Here is a 26,719-nt window from a genome sequence, read left to right as displayed (position 1 = left end):
CGTTCTTAGACGTGTCCTGACACTTGGTGGCATTCGTGAAGCCAGTGGGCGCTCAGGATTTAAACCCAAGTCTATCTCTGGCATCCGATCTTGGCATTACTCTTCTGCAGGCTCTGTCACCTTTGATCTCAATTCTGAAATCCACAAAACTTGACAAATGGAAGTTCTTTTTTCATACCCTTGGTGCTCAAACTCAGTCTGTGGCGAAACCTGGCCTGAAGTGGCTTGGGGCATGATCCTCCCTGCTCAGTGTGGATGTTCACAGGTTGTACCACACTTGTGTCTGTGTAGATGGACTCTTTCTTGCAGTGGATGTATTTTTTTTTTTAACTTCCTAAAATCTGAAAACCTTTCAACTCAGAAGCCATCTAGCCCTGTGGGTTTCCAGAACAGATGTGAACCTGATCACCCCTTGTCACCTGGCAGCTGCCAGCCCACTGTCACTTCTCCTGGCCCTCCCTCTCATCCTGCTTCCCGCCGCCCCACCACCACTGTGCTGTTCATCTGCGGCTCCTCGTGCTGTGGACATGGCGACTTAAGCACGTCAACTTTTGTTACCCCCAAAACTCAGATAGAATACCGAGGTCATGCTGATAACTTCCACTTCCAATTCGACACCACAGGGTTCTCGCTCTTTCCCATTCCCTAACTTCCTTCTGCAAGGAGAACGTCATCATTTCTTTTGTGCTTTTTTTTTTAAAAAAGAAAATGTCCTTTCTATATAACCAGGATACAAACTATTTCTCCTGGTACATGCAGACGTACATGCCCATTTTAATTTTGATAATAGGTCCTTCATTTTATAATGATTCACCACAAGTTGTTTTGAAATATCAGCATTTTTAATGCACTTGGATGAACAATGGTTCATCCATAAAAATTATATTTATGCAGAACATTTCAGGAATGATTTATATATATATATATATATATATATAAAATCTGAAGCACAGCAGCCTGAATCATTTTGTTAATTATCTAAGCCAGATAAATGTGTATCGAGTAAGTGTTGGAAGGTCATTGCTGAGATGCTACACTTCTCTTCCTTTTTGCAGTATTTCCCTTAGGAGAAAAGGGAAAAGCAGAATTATTGATTAATTACAGATTTATTGGAGGCCTTCAATATACTACTCAATTAGAATGAGGAAAGTGAGGGATGGGTTAAGACTTTAATCTTTTATTTTGACTTTTCTGGAAATGGAGAAGGGGGCATTGGGCAGAACAGGTTCTGCAGATGAGTCTCAAAAGTGGGTTCTTTTATTTCCAGTCTCACTCGGTGAGGACAGGAAAGGAAGAAACCAGAACTGGGCTGGAAGTGTTAGAATGGATTTGCTTCTGAAGCTCTAATTTGCTGCCTCATCATAGGCAGAAGAAAGTGGAGAGTTTGGAGGTGAGCCCTGCTTCCTTCTCTCCGGGCCTGGCCCTGAGGTGGCCCATTTCCCAGCGGCCTGCAGGGGACATGGGGCATCGGGCAGGCCTATCCGATCGTGAGGGAGTTGGGCCGGACCTGTAAGTATCAGAGAGGACAGAAGAAGAACTAACATTCACTGAACACTTGGCTCTGTATCAGGCTCTGTACTTGTCACATGTCGTCTTTACAAAAATGGATGTTTCATCCCTATTTTACAGATTAAGGCAGCTGAGACTCAGAAGTTAAGAAGCTTAAGAAGGGTTTCCTACCCCCCACAAGGGCGGAGTTGAGGCTGAAGCACATTTCTGTCCCCAGAGCTCCTGTCCTTGCTGTCACATCCTCGCTGGATTTACAGCAGGGTGGGGCTTGGGAGCAAGACCAATCATGGAACTGCTGGGGTCACATGGCAGCCAGGGAAGGGGCCTGGGGTCTCCTCTTTCACGTGGCCTGGTATCTTTTCTCTCACTGTGCCACCACTCCAGTGCTGAGGGCACCTGTGAGCTGGCTTCTTGGGCACCTCCCGAGTCCTGTGTCTCGGTCAGACCCAGGGTCTGTGGCTGCTTCCTGGTCCTGAGAGAAACATGTTTGAAGAAAGTCTTAGGAAGCAGTCGACCCACAGTAGGTGAATGTTTGTGGAATGAATGGGTCTGTTGCCTTCTGGAAACCCGTGTGAACAGGAGTGGATTTACACGTTCTCCTAGTTTTCTACTTGGCAGTTTTCCCACAGCGTTTATTTGAAAACAAATTTCGATTATATCCCAGGTCACTTTTATACCGCCACTGGGAACACTAGGGATGTATTTGTGCGGAGGAAAAAAACACAGCTTTCGAGGTTGCCTCTTGGAATAAATGCTCCTTTTCTATTCTAATTAAATTATTTTCTTAAGCTTGCTATTTCAGAGGATAAAGATTTAACTAGAGACTGCAGGGTTACTTAATGTTTTCTTCCCAGCCAGTCACTGGGCTACCATGCTGCTGCTGCTGCTGCAGCTAAGTCACTTCAGTCATGTCCGACTCCGTGTGACCCCATAGACGGCAGCCCACCAGGCTCCCCCATCCCTGGGATTCTCCAGGCAAGAACACTGGAGTGGGTTGCCATTTCCTTCTCCAATGCATGAAAGTGAAAAGTGAAAGTGACTCTTTGCGACCCCATGGACTGCAGCCTACCAGGCTCCTCCGTCCATGGGATTTTCCAGGCAAGAGTACTGGAGTGGGGTGCTATCGCCTTCTCCGGGGCTACCACGAGAACCCTTATTATTCCATCTGTTAGGGTATAAAATCACGGAACATTTTTCATCTGTTAATAGGGAGAGATAATGCGTGTGAGAAAACTTCGTATATGTTCCTACGAAAGGAGCTTCCTGTGCGCCTGGCTAACACAATGAGAGAAGTTAATCTTCTGCCGGAGAACTTGCTTAACCGCCCTTCGGTGGGATTGGTTCAGAGCTGGTAAGTACATAGTGTGGAGCAGATGGGTCTACCCAGAATGCTCAGAACATTTGGCATTGGGACCATTCTCCCTAAAAGTACACGTACTGCTTCCTGTGGGTATTACTCATTCAGGATAGCTGGGTTTCTTAGGTAATTAAAGGGTTTTTTTTTTTTTTTTCTAAACTAATACAACAATGTGTAATTATCCTAAGGAAAATGCTTTTCAACTGTACGAGACACTTCTTTGACTTTTCAGTTTTTTTCTGGTTATAAATCTGAATTTTCAGGTAATTGAGAGTTTTAAGTTTTTTTTTTTTTTGGGCGCAGTCCATTTTCAAAGTCAGTTGAATTTGTTACAACATTGCTTCTGTTGCATGTTTTAGGTTTTTTTCTCTGAGTCATGTGGAATCTTAGCTCCCTGACCAGGGACTGAACCCACACTCCCTACATTGGAAGGCAAAGTCTTAACTGCTGGACCACCAGTGAAGTCCCAAGTTTTTCTGAGGGGGAGGGGTGGTAGTGGAGAAGTCTCAAGATAGTGTATAATTGTCCTAAGGGAAATAACTTCTCAACTGTACCAGACACTTTCTTGACTTAAAATTTTTTCGGTTATAAATGTGATTTTTCATTGGAAAAAAAAATAGGGAAGTGAAGAAAATTATGGAAAGAATACCAATGCAGTGGCCCCTGTGAGCAGGTCTCCCAATTCTTTCTTTGACTAGGGGAATGTCGCTACTTTGATCCAGTCTCTGTCATGTTTTTTTCTGTTTTTCCTTTTAAAAAAGTTTTTGGAAGATCATACTTATTTTAGGACAAATTAAGTCATTTGAAGGGGAGCGTCCCAAGTGAAAAAGATCAGCTACCTGCTGTGCTTCATCTGCCCCATGAAAAGTCTGAAAAATCTTAACAGGATAACTTAATGTGATGCTTAAAGCACGTGCTGTCTAATTGAGGAAGTTGAGTTTGTGACTGAACTGCCCACTCAGTAGGCAGAGTGTGAGGCAGTGGCTGAATGGTAGGAGGGAAGACCAGGTGGTGTATTTTTAGAAAGGGATTTACATGGAAATGCTTCCGTGTCTCCTCTGTATTCTCCAAGCAGAGAGCAAGTCCCCATGGAGAAAGCTGGAGGAGTACGTGAGGCCGGATGCAAGGAGAGTGGAACCATTCATTAGTTGGTGGCTAGACCGAGCTACTGGAGGATGGCCATTCACCAGTCATTCCTCAGTAATGCTGGTTATAGTACACTCTTAAGGTTGAGAATGAGTCATCTGAGAAGCAGTCTATGGGTGGTCTTAGAGGTACAGTATTCAGTTCCTCTCCCAGACAGGCAGCCGTGGCTGGTGCAGCAGACCCAGGACCCAGGACCCAGGATAGCTCAGAGAGACAGTGACCTTGGCTTCCATCTCAGAGTCAGTTGGATTTTGCCCTGAACTCATAGCTTGTTTTAGAAGCAGCAAGTATTATGCTTGCTTGCATGAGACTTTCTTATTGCTCTGAGACCATGATAAGAGATTTTCCACCACGAAGTATATAAGCACTATTAGAGGCCTGCTACTGGGCCGGAAATTCTGGATAGGCTAGCTATCTTTCAATATTACTGTATCACCCCAATCTTGGAATCCAGTTCAGGAGCATGTGTCATCTTGACCTGTCATTTCCTTTTTTTCTCGAAAGCGAATCTTAAGTATATTGGGCCGTGAAGCTCACCTGAGTCAGTGTATTCTCCGTGCTTTCTTGACTTGCAGGATGAGAAGCTCAGCATAATCTTCGACCTCTTTCCACTTATAACATTTTTTTAAATGACATCCCCTTCTGTAAGGATGGTGTGCCAGCCTGAAAATCTGCTGACATGTGGCAGGCCTGAGGGCATCACTGTGGATGGCTGCCTGTGGCCTCTTAGGATGGCTTGACCTAATGATTTTAACAGTGTCTGATTCATAGCCTTAAATGCTCAGAAACCATATTAAAAAATTATCCCGAGATGAACATGCTTTAGTATCATGCATTGTCACAAAGTTCAGGTGAGGCTGATTAATAAGATATCATTCCTGTTTATGTGTTTATAAGCTAAATGGTCATGGTTAGTTGTTGGCATGCCCTCATCCTCTATCCAAAGCAGAAGAGTAGGATAAGTAGTAATTAGTTACTAAAAATAATTGGGATAAGGGATAATTTGTTCAGACATGTTCAGACCCAAAGCAGAGCTCACACACCTCTAAGTAATTGGAATCCTGAATCGCATTATTTCCTCCATTCTCCAGATCTTTACTGGACACATTATTGCTTACGCTGGCCCTGACTGAGATATGTTGGCAATCAACAACAGGACCTGTTTCAAAGGGCCTAAAAGAGGCATAGATGGGGAAACAGTGAAAGCAGTGACAGACTTTATTTCGGGGGGGCTCTAAAATCACTGCAGATGGTGATTGCAGCCATGAAATTAAAAGACACTTACTCCTTGGAAGTAAAGTTATGACCAACCTAGACAGCATATTAAAAAGCAGAGACATTACTTTGCCAACAAAGGTCCATCTTGTCAAGGCTATGGTTTTTCCAGTAGTCATGTATGGATGTGAGAGTTGGACTATAAAGTCAGCTGAGCGCTGAAGAATTGATGCTTTTGAACTGTGGTATTGAAGAAGACTCTTGAGAGTCCCTTGGACTGCAAGGAGATCCAACCAGTCCATCCTAAAGGAAATCAGTCCTGAATATTCATTGGAAGGACTGATGCTGAAGCTGAAACTCCAATTCTTTGGCCACCTGATGCGAAGAACTGACTCATTTGAAAAGACTCTGATTCTGGGGAAGGTTGAAGATGGGAGGAGAAGGGGATAACAGAAGATGAGATGGTTGGATGGCATCACCAATTCAATGGACATGAGTTTGGGTGGACTCCCGGAGTTGGTGATGGACAGAGAGGCCTGGCGTGCTGCAGTCCATGGGGTCGCAAAGAGTTGGATGTGACTGAGCAACTGAACTGAACTGAGAAGAGGCATTCTTTCTCCTCCATTTACATGTTGATGAATTTAGGTTAACTCTGAGAAGGAGTCTTCTTTATTTCTGATTCTAACTTCTTAGCATCCTTTTCAGGGTCACACACTTGCTTATTAAATATTCTATGCACTTTTTTTGGTAATCAAACTATAGACTTGGTGTCCCAGTTAGGATATGTGTATTAGCAAGTTAGCAGAAAATCCAACTAAGCCTGACTGAAGCAATAAATGGTGACTAAGATCCTCCCATAGGATGAGCTTTTGGAGTTGGTGTAATTCAGAGAGTCACGAGATTTTCAAGGTCCTACTTTCCATGGATTGACTTCATTCAGTTCAGCTCAGTCACTCGGTCGTATCCAACTCTTTGTGACCCCGTGGACTGTAGCAGGCCAGGTTTCCCTGTCCGTCACCAACTCCTGGAGCTTGTTCAAACTCACATCCATCGAGTTGGTGATGCCATCCAACCATCTTGTCCTCTGTCCTGACTGGATTTTCTCCTGGTGACAGAATAGCTGCAGCAGTTGCAGGCTTTACATGCACCTCTCCCCCAAAGACCACCAGCAAATCTGCTCTCATTTTAGTGGCCTGAATTGAGGCTCCATTCTTGAGCCAACCCCTGAGTTCGGGGGAATGCAGTGCAGTGACAGGCTTAGACCAGGACTATCAGACCAATTAGGAATTAGTGACAAGAGGAATAGGATTACCTAGAGGAAAACTGGCCACTCAGGAGCTCTGCATAGTATGAGCTTCCCCTGAAGCACTGGAGTTCCATGGGAGAGCAAGGGGATTGGATGGATACCTGGGTGGAAATTTAAGATATTCCAAGGCTTCGCTGGTGGCTCAGACAGTAAAGAATCTGCCTGCAATGTGGGAGACCTGGGTTTGATTCCTGGGTTGGGAAGATTCCCTGGAGAAGGGAATGGCTACCTACTCCAGTATTCTGGCCTAGAGAATTCCATGGACTGAACTGGCTGGTGACAAAGGAAGAGGGGAAGGAGGCTGGATGTTGGGTAGGCAACTAACACAGTATCTCTTTTTCAGGTATATGCAGAGTTTTCTTGAACTTCTAGAATATGAAAATAAGAGCCCTGAAGATCCGCAGGTCTTGGATAAGTAAGTAGGATACTAAACTTACCTGAAAGTCAAAAAAATGTTTTGGTAAATGGAACTCACGTCACTGAGAGCCAAGAAGTACAAGTGGGATGGAAGCATTAGGTTTCTTAATGGGTAACAGCTCAACATTGCAGTTTTTTAATTAATTAATTTTTCATTGGAGGATAATTACTTATTGTGATGGCTTTTGCCATATATCAACATGAATCGGCCACAGGTATACATGTGTGTCTCTTCCCCCACCCATCCTGAACCCCCTTCCCACCTCCCTCCCCACTCTATAAATTTGAGCTAAGAATTTAACTAGTACCAGGAGACCCTTCAAATTACACCTCATGATCTAATTCTTAATACTTGTGCTTCTTTCTGGTGAACTGGTGCTGGGCACCCACTGTAAATATTGCAGTAAATGTTCCACCTAGTGGTAGTTTTAAGAATGCACTGACCTCTGTGTATACATGAGTTTATGTACTTAGTCCCTTATAATTTGTTTTTAAAGTTTCAATGCAGTAATTACATTTGAGCTCAGAGAAAAGATAATGCTTTTATTATGGAGAAGCATAAAAGTATGCTATTAACATAACTATTCTGAATTCCATTGCTGCTATTAGGCATGGGGACTGCTAAATTTGCATGCTGATGGAAAATATTTCCAGTTTTTCTTCTTCATTTAACCAGAAAACACCCAGCTCTGAGTGTGTTTTTTCCCCCGCCAAGAGAAATTGTGTCCTCTTCCCATTATTTTTCTCCTCTTTCATGTACCCATCATTGAATGCATACGGCAGGCCTGTTGTGCTGAGGAATTTCCAAGTAGAAACCTGGCCCACATCATTGTGGCCAAATGCCTTACATGTAGGTGTTCCATAAAAAGAACTAAGAAATATCACATTACATAAGTGACCTTAGCTCCAGGCATTTAACCCAGCTGTCTCAATTCACAGATAAGGAAAATGAGGTCAAGATGGGAAGTGACTTCCCCAAGATCGTAGCGTCAGTTTGGAGCAGAGCTGAGTCTCTAAATCATGTTTACTCTCCCTCAGTACAGTTGCTCTTTGCAATGCACCGTATCGCCAGAACTGCTGGTCTGAGTCTGAGTCTGAGTCACTAGGTCAGATGTACTTGTAAATTAAAATGCAAAGGAAAAAAAGTCCTGACCTGTTTTTACTTTGTGAGATGTTTTGTTAATGGGTCTATGAAATGTGGAAGAGGAGGCATTGGATTAGGGCCCCGGCTATAATGCTTTCCTTGTTACAGGCCTTTGCTGTCATTTAAGTTATCGAAGTTAAATGAATCAAATCCAGAAGCTTTGTTTTCACCAAAGTCCTTAGCTAGTGACAGTTTGTTTGGCTGGTATCCTGCAAATAAGGACTGACCTCTCTAGCTTCAGATTTGGGGATGTAGGTTTGTGAGCATCTGTGATATTACATTTCTGCTGTGTGCTTCCTGCAGTCCTGTAATTTGTGGACACAAGCCTTTAGAAGCTGCCAACTTCTGGATCCAGTGTGTACAAGATCGTAATGATAACAGCTCAGTGAGTTTCAGTAACCTGCCCAGGTTGCCATGAAGCTAGTTGGGAGACTTGGGCTTGTAGAAGCCAGATGCTTGTGGTAAAGGAAGGAATGGGGAGTCCTGTTCATCGTAGCAGCCTTTTCTGCTCAGTGAGAGGTTATATAGGAGTCGTGAGCAGGGAAATCATACGTGAGTTGAGTCTTTGTCTTCTTATGCAGGCAGTGCCGGTTCGATCTCTGATCAGGGAACTAAGGTCCCATGTGCCACAGTGCTGTGCTTAATCACTCAGTTGTGTCCGACTCTTTGTGACCCCATGCACTGTAGCCCACCAGGCTCCTCTGTCCGTGGAAATTCTCCAGGCAAGAATACTGGAGTGGGTTGCCTTGCCCTCCTCTAGGGGATCTTCCAAACCCAGGGATCGAACCCACGTCTCCTGCATTGCAGGCAGATTCTTCACTGTCTGAGCCACCAGGGAAGCCCTGGGTGTGGCCAAAAATGTAAAATTAAATAAGACTTGTTGCAAAAAAGAAAAGGAGCCCCAGAAGATTGGGAAAGTAGTCTGAGAATTGAACCATTGAGGCAAGTCTCCTCCCTACAGATACGTTGAGTCACTTTCCTACTGTAATGAATTGTTACTTTAGTAATATTTCATTATGAATACATTGGGAAGAGCATTATGTAAAGGATAAATGGTCCATTAGAAAATTTCTCATGAATAATTTTGACCTTCTAATTTCTGAGTTGACTTATTCATTTTTGCTGTCTCTGTACATATGTATTTATTACAGAAGAGTTTCATCATTGAGAAACATAAGACTATGCAGGTAGTCACTCCAAATTTCCATTACTGGGAAATTAAATTACTGTTAACATTTTCCTTCCATCCATACTTTTAACTTGGCGTACATGTTTCTATATGTACAGAATGTTTTGTTTTGTTTTTTACAAAAATAACAGTGTCAGTATTATAGGTCTACACCACTGTTAGTAATTTCATAGTGGTCCGCCTGTAGATAAGTCAGATGACTTGATCTCCTGTTACTGGGTTTAGAATAGTTTGTGGTCTTCTTGCTACCCTAAGTAGTGCTCTAAAGAACAGCTCTGAAATACGGTTGTTGACCTTCTCCAGTTCTTTTCCTAGAGTCAGTTCCTGGGAGTGGAATAACTTTGTTTGGGCTTTTGATACAGGCTGCTCAGTTGCCCCTAGAAATTCATCAGCTACGTGCCCACTCTCTAGCCAGCAGTGGTTATTCTTTGCCAGTCCAGTAAGCATAGTGTTGCATTGTTTTAATTTGCTTTTCTTTTATTATTTCGAAGGTAAAGTTATTGGCATTTGCATGCCCTCTGGTACATTTTCTATTGATACCAGGCCCCTTGCCTAGTTTTCTGTTAGGGTGTGTTCATCTTTTCCTTTACTAAGAATAGTAACTCTTGTGAATATATATTTCTCAGATTTAACTCTTCTTGTGTCCTTATAAAATTGCCGAGATCCTAGACAGTCCTATGATTTGTTTCTTCATGGTTTCTGCCTTTGGTATTAGGCTTAGAACAGTCTTCCTTACTCCCAAGGTTATATACTTACTCACCTGATTTTCTTCTTTCTTTTCTACAATTTCACCCTTTTACATTTAAGTTTTTTAATCCATTTTTGGGCATAAGGTTTAAAATTGGAGCATGACTTACATTGTTAGTCAGCTATCCCAACTAATTTGTTTCCCTACTGACTTACACTGTCTCTTCATCATCAGTATTGCTGAATTTTTACACACACCTTCTCATTCATCCTTGATTCTGGTTCCAAGGTTTTTATTTGGTTCCATTGACTTGCCTTTCTGTTCTTAGTTACCATTCCAATATAGTTTTCCCTCTACACCTTTACAATAATGTACCCAAATATTTGAATAGGTTTGTCTTAATCACCTTTGTTCTGTCTGTGTTCCATCACTATTGTACTGCTGTGAGAAATTTGCTTCAAAATTTTGCTTTTAAACAGTTTGACACCATTTATTTCTTCATGGAAGCTATCTTTTTAAGAGTCCATCATAAATCCTTGGAGATTTTTGGTATTGTCTTCATGTTGTCAGAAGAAACATCAATAAATTCTGCAGTTGTGTATTCAGCAAACATTTATAGGGTCTGTTTCATATGTAATCATTTATCTAGAAAGTCAGTGGATTCCTAAAAAGGTATTTGAGCATTCTGTTTCTTTATTTAAGAGCTATTTCCGAAGGAAGACTTTCTATAGAAAGTTTCAAGCAAAAACTGGGTAATCCTTTAGTTTCTTGTGAGTACTTCCTTGTAGCCTATGATGATAATGATGGTTCTGCCTATAAAAATACCAGCAGGTAAATAGTTCCAAAATAAAGCTGGGAAATTTGTGCATTAGTCCATGAAACATAAAGACTGACCACTTTTTTTGTTTCCTTCCCATGCAGCTTTCTACAAGTCCTAATTAAAGTCAGAAATAGACACAATGATGTGGTTCCTACAATGGCCCAAGGAGTGATCGAGTACAAGGAGAAGTTTGGGTTTGATCCATTCATTAGCAGTAACATCCAGTATTTTCTGGACCGATTTTATACCAACCGCATCTCTTTCCGCATGCTTATTAACCAGCACAGTAAGTTGGGTTTTCTTGGTCCAGTATTGAAAAGATAATCAGAGTGATTTCACCCAAATGTTTTCCTATTGCTTCACTTTCAATTACTGATCTGCATTTTTGTCTAGAAATTTTACTTCTAGGTCAGTTTTTCCTAAGTGAGTTTTATCTATGAAAAAGCTAATCTTTAGAACTCTCAGTTAAAGGAAATCCTTGAAAGGCTTTTTGGATACTCATATTACAGACAGGACCACTGCCTGCCTTTTAAGCCTCTGCTGTTATGTTCCTGGTGGGGCATAGTATCTGACAGGCACCTGGCAGCCTGGTGTTCATCTCTGAATACTTCCAGTGTCTCTAGAGTCAGTTCTAATCTTTATCCAGGATGGCACATGGTTTCCTTTTTTGGTTTTAAAAACAAACCTGAGATAATCATACTGAGAATATTGAATTGGCATGTTGGCAAAATGAGCAATTGATCTTACATTTCACAGTGATCAGTGAAATCAGATTACGTGGAATTGTCAAACCCTAATCTTGTATTGAGAGTTTTACTCTCCTCTCTAGGCTGATAAGCAGATAAGAAAAGAATAACTAAAATTCTCTCCACAAAAACTTTTAAACTCATTTTCAGCGTGTCTCTGTGTCCAATTTCATAATTTTTATGAAAAAGCATCTAGTGTCTAGAGTTGAATTCATCCTCTTTGTTGAGTTAGAAAATGGACAGAGCATCTTTATTTTAGTAATATTACTTTATTTGGATAAACAAATGTTATGCAGCTGTTAAATGTGGGTTTGTTCTAAATGTATGTCTGTTGAAAATGTAAATGTTTGGCAATTTACAGGAAATTTAAAAGAAAAAAAAAAAGAACCCCAATACTATTGAATTAAACTACCTAGATAACTGCATTTTCTTTCTGACCTGAATATGTGTGTCCAATGGTTTTCGATCATTAAACCATGTACATGTTTTTCGATCATTAAACTTGCGCATCTCTTGTTTTTCTTCCACTTAATCAATTGGCACTTTACATATTGGCCTAATGCCCATGTTTGTCCTCTTTCATAATTAAAACCTTCACCTATTTTATTTAAGCATTTTCCTTTCGTAGAGTCTAAGTTATTTCCCATTTCTTGTTTGACTTAAAAATAGTCACACATATAAACATTTGCATTCAGATTGCTTTTTTCTTTGAAGGGGTCTCCTTTTGGCTTTTTAAAAAAATTATTTTTAATTGGGGGATAATTGATTTACAATATTGTGTTGGTTTCTGCCATACAACAACATGAATCATCCAAAATTATGCATATTTTATAATTATAAAGTATACAATTGTATAAATTGTCCTCCCTCTTGAACCTCCCTCCCACCCCATCCCAGCCTTCTAGGTTGTCACAGAGCACTAGGTTGAGCTCCCTGTGTCATATAGCAACTTCCCACTAGCTGTCTGTTTTACACGTGGTTGTGTGTAATGGACTTCCCTGGTGGCTCAGACGGTAAAGCGTCTGCTTACAATGCAGGAGACCAGGGTTCAATCCCTGGGTCGGGAAGATCTCCTGGAGAAGGAAATGGCAACCCACTCCAGTACTCTTGCCTGGGAAATCCCATGGATGGAGAAGCCTGGTAGGCTACAGTCCATGGGGTCGCAAAGAGTTGTATACGACTGAGCGACTTCACTTTGTGTGTATATGTCAGTGCTACTGTCTTTAATTGTCCCACCCTTTCCTTCCCTGCTGTGTTCATAAGTCTGTTCTCGCATCTCCATCTCTATTCCTGACCTTCAGATAGGTTCATCAGTACCATTTTTGTAGAATCCATATATATGCGTTAATATCTGATACTTTTTTTTTCTCTTTCTGACTTATTTCACTCTGTATAAGAGACTCTAGGCTCATCCACCTTACTAGAACTGACTCAAATTCATTCCTTTTTATGGCTGAGTAATATTCCATTCCATTGTATATATGTACCACAACTTGGGTTTTTTTCAGAAGTAAAATTTTGCCAACCTTGTATATTATGAAAGTAGTTGAGTGTTCTCTTAAAAATGCTTGCACAAATAGTGTAGTATGGTGAAAGTAACTTCTATGATCGAGGCATTTGAAGTGTTCATGGTAAAAGACCCTTTGTAAGCCTAGCCTAACGCTGCAGACTATTTTGTAAATATTTAGTGAATGTTGGAATAACTGTCTAGGATATTGCTGAGAAGGTGGGTTAACTTGACTCAAGATGAAAGGAAGCAGTTTTTCAACCAGATCACATTGGGTCAGGGAGAGCAGGTTGGATCCGTGCTTCATGTTGCTGCTTTAGGACCTCCTAACTGCACGTGGCAGGTCTCACGGCATGGCAGGTCCTCCACTGTATGATAACCGATCGCCAACCAGGTGAGTGGATTCTGTTACTCTAAGTCACTGTGGCTGCTAAAACAGCTTTCACAATGAGAGGATCGTTTCAAAACTTAAAAGCCCTGAATTCCTCTGCCTGACCATCCTAGCCGGGTGTGTTTTTAATCCTCTCCCTTTTCTCTTGGGTGTGTTTAGCACTTCTGTTTGGCGGTGACACCAATCCTGTGCATCCAAAACACATCGGAAGTATTGATCCCACCTGCAACGTTGCTGATGTTGTGAAAGGTAAGGAGGCCAGTGTCATGTTAGAGATTTTGTTTCGTTGGGATGCATTAGGGATGCAGTTTTGTTGAGGCAGCTTGGCCGTAGGGTTATGGCATTGAACTGTTTGCTGGTTCATCAGACCACTGTGGGCCCAAGCTGCATGATCCAAATATGATCTGTTCTTTCTTGGCAGCTCAGGCAATGATGCATAGTTCGTGATGCTCAAAATGGGATTTTCTACTTCACGGACCAGGGTTTTTCTTGTAGTTCTAGCTAAATAGTAAATATTTATGAGTTTAAGTAAGAGTCTAAGTTTTGATTGCCACCACTGTCTGAAAATTTGAGAATATAAACCCTTGTTGTAAAATTCAGCTGAATTCACACATTGGTTAAAAAGTAGACATCTTGCCGACATGCCCTCCAGGTTGTAGGTTCTATGAGGCATTTGTGCTCATGGGTTCACTGGACGTTGAGCTGGGCTCTGTTCCATTAGCCTCAGGGTACAACAGAGTCCATTAGAACAGCATTTTCCTCAATTTTCACTTAAGGTAAATGCTAGCTCCAAAAAGCCTTCCTGGTTGTAAATCTTTGAGCGGGTTCCTGGCCCTCTCCAGTTTTTTTTTTTTGGTGTTATGGTTACCCTGCGCAGCTTCACATTCTGAGACTGTCCCCTTTCCTGGATCGTGTCTCCTGCAGCCTTCTTCTAAACCCACATCTTACCCTGTCATGACCATCGCTCTCCCAGATCGTCATCAGGATCTCTCTTGCTGTTCCTTTGTCTGGATTGTGTAGCTAGGTGAGAACAGGTAGAGCAGGGCTTGGTCTCTTTGGCAAAGCTCTCAAGCCGGCCTAAAGTGAAGTGACCCTTGCCATCGAAGCTTAGAGGGCCAAGGGAGGGGACCCAATGTCGGCAGCCTCCCTTTTGGGAAACAGACCAGATCTTCAGCCGCTGAAGCTAAGGAAAACCTGTGTTACTAATATTTGGTTAACCTGGGTATCCCCCTGGTGGCCTTAGCTCAGCCAAGGCTTGTCAGACTGCCTTGGCTTCTGTTTAGTTAGAAAACATGTACTCACATTACTCCAGTTATAAGTGAATAGGTTCGGCTTCAGCTCCCGAAGATACCTGTAGGTTTCTCTCTCACAAGATAACCCTCTGCAGGCCCCTGGCAGCGGAGGGAAGCAGGATCCGTCTGACCAGGGCTTGTATGTTCACCTGGCCCTGGCCCAGTAGCTTTTATGATCTAGAAAACCTGGTTCACCTAGTTGACTGCCACATGTGTCTTATGGACAAGACACATATCCATAAAACAAAAGGGCATTATAATATTGATACATTGCATAGAGGCCTTTTCTCTTGAACTGCCAGCAATTTGAAGTCAGGGTTTTTGTCTTATACTTACATTGCAACTCACCTAGAACTTAGTATATGCCTGTGTACATGGTCAATAAATACTCCTTGGCTTCAGAGATGTCCAACCTCTGGTAATTTACTTTAAAAAAAAAAAGGCTTTATTGCAGTACAATTCACATACCATCCAATTCACTCATTTAAAATGTACAATTCAGGGATTTCTAGTTGTTCACAGAGTTGCGCAGCTGTCACCATAATCCAATTTTAGAAGTGTTTCATCACCCCACAGAGAAAACCCCATGCTCATTAGCAGTCACTCCCCACTACCCCTCTCCCCAGCCCTAGGCAACCACTAGTTTACTTTCTGTCTCTACAGATATTCCAGGTCTGGACATTTCATGTAAATGAAGTGATACAGTATGTGGTCTTTTGTGATTGGTTTCTTTCACTTAGTGTAATGTTTTCAAGTGTCATCCATGTTGTAACATAAATTGGTACTTTATTTCTTTTTATGGTCCAATACTATTCCATTGTGTGAATAGACTGCATTTTGTTTTATCTGTTCATCAGCTGATAGACATTTAGATGAGCTAGGTGACCTTGGACATGTTATATAACATCTTTGGGCCTCCGTTTCTTCATCAATAAAATAGTACTCTTGGCAATTCACCTGTATCCTAGGGTTCAATGAGTTGACATAAATAGAGCTCCTGAAGCAGGACAAGCACCCAACAAGGGCTGGAGGTAGACAAGTCCATGAGTATCCTGGGGCAATCCCACGAGTCATGTGCCTTCTCACTTATACCATTGATTGTGTAATAAGTTGGTGCCTTTGTGTTTGTTTCTGGCATAAATTGTTGTTGAGTCACTAAGTCTTGTCTGATTCTTTGCGACCCCATGGACCGCAGCATGCCAGGCTTCCCTGTCCTTCACCATCTCTGGGAGTTTGCTCAAACTCATGTCCATTGAGTCAGTGATGGCATCCAACCATCTCATCCTCTGTCGTCCCCTTCTCCTCCTGCCTTCAATCTTTCCCAGCAAGTCAGCTCTTCACATCAGGTGGCCAAAGTTATTGGAGCTTCAGCTTCAGCATCAGTCCTTCTAATGAATATTCAGGTGTAAATTATAAAATATTTAAAATCATTTAGGACATTGATAAAACAATTGAATATTTGATGATACCCACTGGAGTGGGTAGCAATTCCCTTCTCCAGGGTATCTTCCCAACCCAGGGATCGAACCCAGGTCTCCTGCATTGCAGGCAGATTCTTTACCAGCTGAGCCTTTAGGGAAGCCCAGATGTCCAAGAAACATTATTAATTTTGTAGGTGTGATATTTGCATTGTGGTTATGTTCGTTTTAAAGGCATCCTTAGCTTCAAGAGAGGTTCTTTGAGATACCACACTTGATACAAAATGCCATGTGGGATTGACTCTAGAGAGTGGGCAGTGAGAAAGACTGGGCTGTGTTGGGAAGTGTTGAGTCTTGTGATGAGCACACAAGGATTCTTGACACTGTGCTCTGTGCTTATGTCTGTGTTTGCAGTTCTTCATGATAAAGCTGTAAAAATACACTCCTTTTTTTATCATCTCAGTGTTTCTCCACAAAAAGCCTCTCGCTCATTTTTAGAGAGGTCGTAGCCATGAGTCAGTGTAAGTAGAGAACTAATGGGCATTCTCGGCAGTCCTTAGCGCTGCTGTCCCGTGAGTCAGAGGAGGCGGTGCACGCTGGTGGAGAGCAAGGGCCGGTGTTTGCAGCCCTTATTGTCTGTGCCGCTCTTACTGAATCCTGCCTGGGCTTGGCGTCATTTGTAGCGATGCTGCTGTTGGTGTCTCTAAAGTGAAAGTTGCTTAGTCATGTCCGACTATTTGCGACCCCGTGGCCTAAACGGTCCATGGAATTCTCCAGGCCAGAATACTGGAGTGGGTAGCCTTTTCCTTCTCTAGGAGATCTTCCCAACCCGGGGATTGAACCCAGGTCTCCTGCATTGCAGGTGGATTCTTTACCAGCAGAGCCACAAGGGAAGCTCTAACGGGGGTGTAAATTCCTAAACGGCTGGAATTAACTCTCATTCATGCTTGCATCACTTTTCTCAGGGACAGAAGTTTTGTACCAAACACTAGCCGAGGATTATGTGCAAGACAGTTGGATCAGTATTTGAAAGAAAAAACCTAGAAGTTTGTGTCTCCTGCTTTCCTGGGCCTTTTCAGTCGAGGCTTTGACCTGGGCCAGATGGCTCCCTCCCTCATTCTGGGCTCACTCACAACTTTATCTTCACTCCTTCTCCTGCCCTTTTTGACTTTGTACTCAGCAAACCCACCTTTTAGGGTGAACACAGGTTATTCCATCCATCCTCTCATGGAATCATTCCTACTGCTTGTCTGGCACAACTAAAAGGCAAAGCTTACCCCCATGCCCCTCTGCCGCCTCCCCCAATGCATGGCTACGCCTCACACTCAGGAGGGGCGGGGCAAGGACTGCCCTGCTTCCCACTCCCCACCACTTCTTTCAAACCTTGTTTTTCATTTCTTAATAACCTCTTTCCTTGAGGAAGACAACAGTGGGGGCTGGTTTTAGATTCTGAAAGTGCATGAACCTTTGAAGCAACTTCCACACCATCAGCTCTCTGCCACCTTCATAAATCATAAATCGCACCACAGCACACTGAGGATGCTTGGCTTGGACATACTTTCTAGAATGCAGTGGTGCTTCTTCCACTTGGGGAGGCCTGTGTTAACTAAGGGTCACTTGTCTTCAAACTGTTGGTGTAAGTTATACCACATGAATATGTATAAACATACATAATTTATTTATATGTTATGTAAACTGAAGAAATGTGAGTACAGAAAAGAAACTGATTTCCATAAAAATCAGGTTGAATGCTCTGGAAAGGCTGGATAAAAAAAGTTTCCTAAAAATGTAATGAAGTAACTGGGAACAAGGTAACTATTAGGTGACAGGGCTGCTGCTGCTGCTGCTAAGTCACTTCAGTCGTGTCCAACTCTGTGCGACCCCATAGACAGCAGCCCACCAGGCTCCCCTGTCCCTGGGATTCTCCAGGCAAGAACACTGGAGTGGGTTGCCATTTCCTTCTCCAATGCATGGAAGTGAAAGTGAAGTCGCTTAGTCGTGTCCGACTCTCAGCGACCCCATGGACTGCAACCTACCAGGCTCCTTCGTCCATGGGATTTTCCAAGCAAGAGTACTGGAGTGGGGTGCCATTGCCTTCCAGCGGTGAGTAAAAATATGAGCAGGAATGTGCACTCAGATTGCTTGACAAGTATCTTTAGTGCACTTTAAAGAAATAGAAATTGGAATTCATAGCTGTCTGTGTGCAGTATTGTTTATCTAAAAAATATGACCTGGAACCCCTATTCAAAGGAGGGGCTTTGGCCTTACATGAGAATATTGGTAGAGGAATAAACTGTGTATTCATTTGTGTGTTTTAGGTTAATATTTACAGTTGTAGTCATATTTTATGGTTTCTTACTATGCAACTTTTTTGTCAATCATCCAACTCCTGTTCCCAGTTTGGTCAGTTAAGAGGACTAATACCATATTGTTGTTGTTGAGTCCCTAAGTCGTGTCTGACTCTTTGTGACCCCCATGAACTGCAGCACACCAGGCTCCTCTGTCCTTTATTATCTCCTGGAGTTTGCTCAGATTCATGTGCATTAAGTTGGTGATGCTATCTAAGCATAAAAAGTGCTCACTGAAGAAAACTGAGAAAATGTGGGAAAAGATGGAAGAGAATAAAAATCACCTGTCTTCATAACCCAGTGAGAACATTGTTTTCTACATTTGAATTCATACCCACTTTAGAGATCGGTGTGCAACTGGGAATAACGTGCATCTCTATGAAATCCGTAGTACGTGTGTGTTTCCCCATCTCCAGTGCCCACCACACACCACCTTCCTGGATGAATTCAGTATCTGATCTTCTCTACTCATAACCTTTATATTCAGTTGGTTTTCCCAGCCAGGTACATATAATCCTTATTCCTCAGCGAGGCACTAGTCTTAAATCAGTTGCCTTTCCTGCCATGGCAGAATTGGCTGGACAGCCTAGCAGGAAACATGAAAGTCTCTTTCTTCCTTGTGGACAAAGCACATTTTAATAGGCAGCTTTCTGTTTCATGCCCTGTGGACCCCATTCTTAATTCTTGGAGTGTCTGGATTCCCAAGCAGAAGCTCTTTCTGGTTCAAAATAAGTCTGAGAAAGAATCAACAAGGCAGAGAGCACTGGCTCCCAGAAGGCCTAGAAGTTCTTCCATGTCTTCTAGTAAAAAGACACTGGAGCCTCCACTGCCAGGTGCCCCAGGGGCAGCAGGCAGAGTCCTCAAGGCTCCAGGCCTCTCCAGCTCTTCTTCCCAATCCCCCCCAGTACCGTCAGAAGAGGAAGAGATGCGTGTCAGCATCCACAACTCTTAGTGATGTCTTCCCACTGCCTTCCTTTTTTGAAGACAGTATTGTTTTCACTGGTTTTTCCCCTTCTCCTCTTAGCTTCTGAGATTTCTCAGTTAATCTTCTAACTCAGCATCTCTGTCTCTCATATTTTTTTCCTTTCCTTTTGTTTTAGGAAGCTTGAGGTAGAGGGTATAGGGGTTCTAAGTGCTAATGACAGCTCAGCTGTTGATTTTCTCAGCTGTGAAGGTCCTGCGTGGTGTAAGCATAGTCAGATGTCAGCACCAAATGACCTGTGTGTGTGTGTGCACGCGGGCGCGTGCGCATGTACACACATGTGCCTATACATGGGTATGCACATGCGCATGTGTGTTTTATAGCCTTAGGAAGCCTGAAGGAACTAACAGTGATCCCATACTTAGATCTCTTGAGACAGACTCTAGGAAACTTTTATGTAGAAAGGTAGGGACAATATTTTTATTTTTGACTAGACAGTTGTATAAATGTGTTAGAGTGGGGTGCATCCTGCATCACAGTAATTGAATGTGCAGCACACTGAAGCATGCCTCCTTGCTGCTTATTTAGCACATTAATATCTACCTTTACACATCTGCAAATTACAGCCTCCTGGCAGTGAATGCTAGAATTAGCGTTGTAGAGCAGTTCCCATTATCCTCTGGGAGGTGCCTTCCATTGTGACTGTTTTCCCTCCTTTCTTTGTAAGAAACTGCGAAACAAAATGGAGAATCCTATGGTAAGATCATTTTAAAGGTACAGACTGAAGTACTTGGTACAAAAGTCAGCTCTCACAGCAACGTTAGCTCACCTGTGATGTTCCTAAATGCTGTTATTGCTCAGCTTAGCCTAATAGCACACAGATGGAATCTGGAGAGCATGTCATTATTCTGGTCAGAAATAATGTCTTGTGCTCTCACTTCAGGCTCTTCAGGTGATGAGTAAGAGAGACCCACTCCCGCTAACTCAGGAGACAGATGTATTCAGAGAACCTAGTAGGTCCCATGGTAATCCTAGGGCAAGAAACACATTCCAGTCGGAGCTATAGAGATTGCAACTGGGCAGCAGAAAGCAGGGTTTTTTCCTATGTATCTTAGTAAGTGGGTTGGTCAAGTCACTCTCAAGACTCTTGAGAGTCCCTTGGACTGGGAGATCAAACTGGTCAGTCCTAAAGGAAGTCAGTCCTGAATATTCGTTGGAAGGACCAATGCTGAAGCTGAAACTCCAATACTTTGGCCACCTGATGCGAAGAACTGACTCATTGGAAAAGATCCTGATGCTGGGAAAGAGGCAGGAGGAGAAGGGGAGAAGGGGATGACAGATGAGATGGTTGGATGGCATCACCAACTCAATGGACATGAGTTTGAGCAGGCTCCAGGAGTTGGTGATGGACTGGGAAGCCTGGCATACTGCAGTCCATGGGGTCGCAGAGTCAGACACAACTGAGTGACTGAACTGGTCAAGTCATGGCCGCCCGCCCCACTGTCTTGTCTATAGACAAGCAGACCTTTTAGAGCAGCTTGTTAAGGGTGAGAACAGGCACTCCAGGCCTTCTTTCTACTCATCATAACTCTCCATGTATCCTTTTGTCTTCTGCCCTGCCTGCCTGTCTCCATCCTGAAGGCGTAGAAGATGAATTTCATCAACTCAGCCTCTCTCTTTGCCCAGGACGCTTATGCGTCTGATCAGCCTGTGGATTGGTTGCTCTTGTGTTAGATGTTCTTTCCTCACTTCTCCAGTTGGCTGTGTTTTGGGCAATGGCAGAGGTTCTTGCACTTAAAACAAAACCCTGATTCTCTCCTCTCAGGATGGGTTTTGGGTAGATGATGATAGATAAACCTTGTGAGAATTGACTTCAGCTTGTCTTAAAAGAAGCATACCTGTGACTGTGTAATGCTTTGTGGTCATATGAATTTACCTTGTTTGGGTAGTGCTTCTTAAGCATGAGCTTTATGATTTTCGGTATCCTTTTTGTTTGTTTTTTCAGCATTCACTCAGATTCATCCTTGTCCAGACTCTGATATTTGTAAACAAACAATGGCACGTGTTTGGGATAGAGACTAATATGGATAGCAGGGTTCTCTGGTGAATTTTGAATAGGAAAGTCTTCTAATGATAACATCTAATAACATAACATTACCAAAAAGATCTTCATGACCCAGATAATCATGATGGTGTGATCACTCACACTCACCTGGAGCCAGACATCCTGGAATGTGAAGTCAAATGGGCCCTAGGAAGCATCACTACAAACAAAGCTAGTGGAGGTGATGGAATTCCAGTTGAGCTATTTCAAATCCTAAAAGATGATGCTGTGAAGGTGGTGCACTCAGTATGACAGCAAGTTTGGAAAACTCAGCAGTGGCCACAAAACTGGAAAAGGTCAGGTTTCATTTCAGTCCCTAAGAAAGGCAATGCTAAAGAATGTTCAAACTACCATACAATTGCACTCATCTCACACGCTAGTAAAGTAATGCTCAAAATTATCCAAACCAGGCTTCAACAGTATGTCAGTCAAGAGCTTCCAGATATTCAAGCTGGAGTTAGAAAAGGCAGAGGAACCAGAGATCAAATTGCCAACATCCACTGGATCATCAAAAAAGCAAAAGAGTCCCAGAAAAACATCTATTTCTGCTTTATTTATTACGCCAAAACCTTTGACTATATGGATTACAATAAACTGTGGGAAATTCTGAAAGAGATGGGCATACCAGACCACCTGACCTGCCTCTTGAGAAACCTATATGCAGGTCAGGAAGCAACAGTTAGAACTGGACATTGAACAACAGACTGGTTCCAAATAGGAAAAGGAGTACGTCAAGGCTATATATTGTCACCCTGCTTATTTAACTTATATACAGAATACATCATGAGAAACGCTGGACTGGAGCAAGCACAAGCTGGAATCAAGATTGCCTGGAGAAATATCAATAACCTCAGATATGCAGATGACACCACCCTTATGGCAGAAAGTGAACAAGAACTAAAGAGCCTGTTAATGAAAGTGAAAGTGGAGAGTGAAAAAGTTGGCTTAAAGCTCAACATTCAGAAACCAAGATCATGGCATCCAGTCCCATCGCTTTATGGCAAATAGATGGGGAAACAGTGGAAACAGTGTCAGACTTTATTTTTTGGGGCTCCAAAATCACTGCAAATGGTGATTGCAGCCATGAAATTAAAAGACGCTTACTCCTTGGAAGGAAAGTTATGACCAACCTAGACAGCATATTAAAAAGCAGAGATATTACTTTGTCAACAAAGGTCCATCTAGTTGAGGCTATGGTTTTTCCAGTAGTCATGTATGGATGTGAGAGTTGGACTGTGAAGAGAGCTGAGTGCCAAAGAACTGATGCTTTTGAACTGTGGTGTTGGAGGAGACTCTTGAGAGTCCCTTGGACTGCAAGGAGATCCAACCAGTCCATCCTAAAGGAGACCAGTTCTGTATATTCATTGGAAGGACTCATGTTGAAGCTGAAACTCCAATACTTTGGCCACCTGATGGGAAGAGCTGACTCATTTGAAAAGACCCTGATGCTGGGAAAGATTGAGGGCAGGAGGAGAAGGGGATGACAGAGGATGAGTTGGTTGGATGGCATCACCGACTCAATGGACATGGGTTTGGGTGGACTCCGGGAGTTGGTGATGGACAGGGAGGCCTGGCGTGCTGCAGTTCATGGGTTCACAGAGAGTCGGACATGACTGAGTGACTGAACTGAATAACATAACATCCATACAGTATTAAATATTCCTTTGTGCTTTTCTTAACATCTAATGCAGGATTCCTGGCTATAGTAGATCTGTTGTGCTTGTTGCTATGTGAACCTTCCCTCTACTCTTAATGACTCAGTCTTTTTTTATTTTAATCTGTGTGTTTACGTTTAGGGTACTCTTCCTTGGGGAAGTAGAACTGTGCTACAACTGCAGTTTTGTTAGTTACTTTATCATCAGTACTCTATTTCTCTTGAAACAGGTTCTTAATGAAAATGACATGTTCAGTGGCAGTAATAATCATTTCCTAATACTTCCTTTTAAAGATTGATGGTAAAGAAAAAACATCTTAAAAAGATTGAAATTTTTTTAAATAATAAAAAGTAAAGGAAAAAAAAGATTGGTGGCTCAAATATTGGGTTGGCCATTTGTTCATTTGGGTATTATTGCAAGATGGTACGAAAAGCTCAGAAGAACTTTTTAGCCAACTCAATATATCACAGATAAAAGTAATTTGATAAATTACTGTATTTTAGGGTTTTGGTTTCTATTTAAGAAATATAAAAGTTTTATTAGAAAGCTTATTAGTAGAACTTGCATTTTATTCTAGATATAAAGGAAATGAATTTTTAAGCCAGTAGTTGAAGTTTGGTTGTAATGTTGGTGATTTTTAAAAACTTTTTTATTTTTATGTTATTTTACCTGAACAGAAGTGTCCTATTTGAGTATATATATGCTGTCATAGTTGCCAGCGCCCATGATCACTCATATCCTACGAGTGACAGTGACAGAATTAGCATGACCTAGCATTGACTTTCTCGGCCAGTAGTCCCCAAATCTAGCTTCTCTTTTCAGAATTACTTGCTGAATAAGTTTTTTTATTGTTTTAAACCACAGATTCCTAGGCTACACAGAGCTGCTGCATCAGAATCTCCAGGCGTTCATTTTACCTGTGAACTTGCTAATGAATTCTGCACATGCAGTTTTGGGGACCCCTCTAGGGCACTAGTTCCCCATCTGACCAGAAAGAACGTCTCTCATCATTATAATTGATTGAACCTGGAGAATTTTCATATGGGCAGGGTTGTTCTATTTAAGAGAGCCATGGGAATTTGTAAGGATGCATGCAAATACAGATTTTGCTATTACTGCCCCCAAAATACTTCTGGCTGGCTGATGGTGCATGTGAGTCTTCTTGTCTTGAGTTTCTCAAGGATCATGATGCAGTTCCCAATTACAGCGCTGATGCACTGTGATTTGTGGAAATGCTTGTTCACATGTGGTTTTAGGAATCATGGTGGGTCTTTGAGTTTCAGAAGTTGGCTGCATCTATCTGGACTGTACCATCTTCCACATGTTACGTTTGTGTCAAACTTTAAAAAAAAAATAATGCTGTTATAATCTCATGCTACTGGGCAAGCTAATGTCATGAAGAGCTAGCACGTTTTGAGTTGGACTCATTTCCTGTTTTGTAGTGAATGGAAGCACAGTTATGGTGTTATATACTTGGAGGAGTGGTTTTGTGGAGATGTATTGGCGTTGCATATGGATCACGAAGCATCACTGTATGATTTTTGTACTTATTGGTTTAAGTGTTGGAAGTTCTTGGTCAGCTTTGTGCTGTCGTGTCACTAGGTGGAGATGTAGCATTGTTTGGTGGTGTAGCCACAGCCCAAAAAGTATGTCTGGATTTCTTTGCTTATTTCAAAAGAACTTTAGAGATATTTGATGAGTTTTATTATACCCTATGAAAAAAACTTGTGAACTTAATATAATTCTAAATTATCTTCTTCTTCATTAAGGTTTAAATCCAGTCCTACTTTAATGTCTGTTTTTACACTGATGAACTCTTTTTAAATTTCTTTCTCCTCTAGCTTATGTTTGTTTTGGCTAGTCCTCGTTATTTCATCTTGTCAAAGAGATTCTGATGTCTCTTTCTGTGGTTCTTTATAGTGGTTTAATTCTAAAAGTTTAATAAAGTAAGAATTTTTACTCTAAAGTCAAATATTAGGCAAAATTGAAATTTAGTAGTAATAGGAGGTAAATGAACCAAAACTTACAGTCTGAACATACCCTGATTTTACCTTTTGTATTATTTTAGGTTGACATTGTCAATTTTTTATATACTTAATTTCTGTCAGGCTTATTTTCCCCGCTTCCTTCCTTCCATCTTTTCCTCTTCCTTCTTGAATCTTGAATGTGGCTCCTCTATGCACAGTACTGATGTGAAGAGTTGAAAAGAAATGTGAGCCTGTCTCCAAAGAGCTGATAGCCAGTGGAGGACATTGCAAATGTGACCTTGAAGCATTTTAAAGCAATTTGAATATCTGATCTTTAGAAATGATAAAGATGGAACTTTAAAAAAAATCTCCTTACTTTGGAAGACACTCGGACTGTTCTTCAGACATTTAAACATAAAGCTGCTAGGTGATCAAGCAGTTTTCCTCTCCTAGGTATATACCCAAGGGAAATGAAAATAAATCTTCACCAAAATAACTTGCACATGAATGTTCATAGCAGTGTGAATGCACGTGTGAATGTTCACATGTAATACCCCAACAGTGGAAACAATCCAAATGTCTGTCAATGGATAAATAAATAGACAGAATGTGATATATCTGCGCAATGCAATATTAATTCAGTGATCAAAAGAAATTAACTACTGATGCATGCTCCAACATGGGTGACTCTTGAAAACTTTATGCTAAGTGAAAGAAAACAGTCACAAAAGGCCATATATTCTATGATTTCATTTATATGAAATGTCCAGAATAGGAAAATCTGTAGAGACAAAAAGTAGGTTAGTGATTACCTAGGGCTGGATGGGAGTGGGGTAATGACTGTTCATGGTTATGGAGTTTCCTTTGGGGGAATTGGAAGTGTAAAATTAATTGCTGTCATGGATGCACAACTTTGCAAGTAAACTAAAAATCATTGAAGTGTATGTGCACTTTAAGTGGGTAACTTGTATGAGAATTATATCTCAATAAACCTGTTTTTTAAAAAAATAAATTATCAAAAGGCTTACAGTTGATTAAGTGAAAGTGAAAGTCACTCAGTCATGTCCAACTCTTTATGATCCCATGGACTATACAGTCCATGGAATTCTCTAGGCCAGAATACTTGAGTGGGTAGCCTTTCCCTTCTCCAGGGGATCTTCCCAACCCAGGAATCAAACCGAGGTCTCCTGCATTGCAGGCAGATTCTTTACCAACTGAGCTATCAGGGAAGCCCACAATTGATCAAGTCAAGGAATATTTGTTGACTATCTAACAGTCATGGAATTAGTTCTGTGTGAGTTACAAAACCAGTGTAAGGCACAAACCCTGACCTCAGATTGCTTACAGTTGAAGAGAAAAGGCACACATGCAATGTAAAACAATTCACTGTAGCTTTCTGAATTTGTTCCCATCTTTGGGTTGTAACTTCCTGATTTCTCTCTTCCATTCGACCTTTATGGCTCTGATCTTCTAACCCTTTGTCTGTTTTTTCTTTCAAAAACAAACTGTTGCTCCTCAGATTTTGATAAAATAACAGCCCGAACCTGTTACCTGGGCTTCCCTGGTAGCTCAGCTGGT

The 26,719-nt window shown here is 41.8% G+C and overlaps 1 protein-coding gene across 3 annotated transcripts in view; it reads left to right on the top strand.

The window, feature by feature from the left end:
- Positions 1-26,719, top strand: part of PDK3 (pyruvate dehydrogenase kinase 3) — an 80,478-nt gene that overhangs the window by 25,104 nt on the left and 28,655 nt on the right. For all 3 annotated transcript variants that reach the window (XM_055565575.1, XM_055565574.1, XM_055565576.1), the window contains exons 2-5: positions 2,719-2,860; positions 6,877-6,948; positions 10,893-11,077; positions 13,595-13,684. In XM_055565575.1, coding sequence (XP_055421550.1) covers positions 2,719-2,860; positions 6,877-6,948; positions 10,893-11,077; positions 13,595-13,684 — 489 coding nt within the window. The remainder of the gene's footprint in view (positions 1-2,718; positions 2,861-6,876; positions 6,949-10,892; positions 11,078-13,594; positions 13,685-26,719) is intronic.

Source organism: Bubalus kerabau, chromosome X (assembly GCF_029407905.1).
Source record: "Bubalus kerabau isolate K-KA32 ecotype Philippines breed swamp buffalo chromosome X, PCC_UOA_SB_1v2, whole genome shotgun sequence".
Lineage (NCBI taxonomy): Eukaryota > Metazoa > Chordata > Mammalia > Artiodactyla > Bovidae > Bubalus > Bubalus kerabau.
The sequence above is the reverse complement of the archived record's forward strand: the minus strand, read 5'-3'. Positions and strand labels throughout refer to the sequence as shown.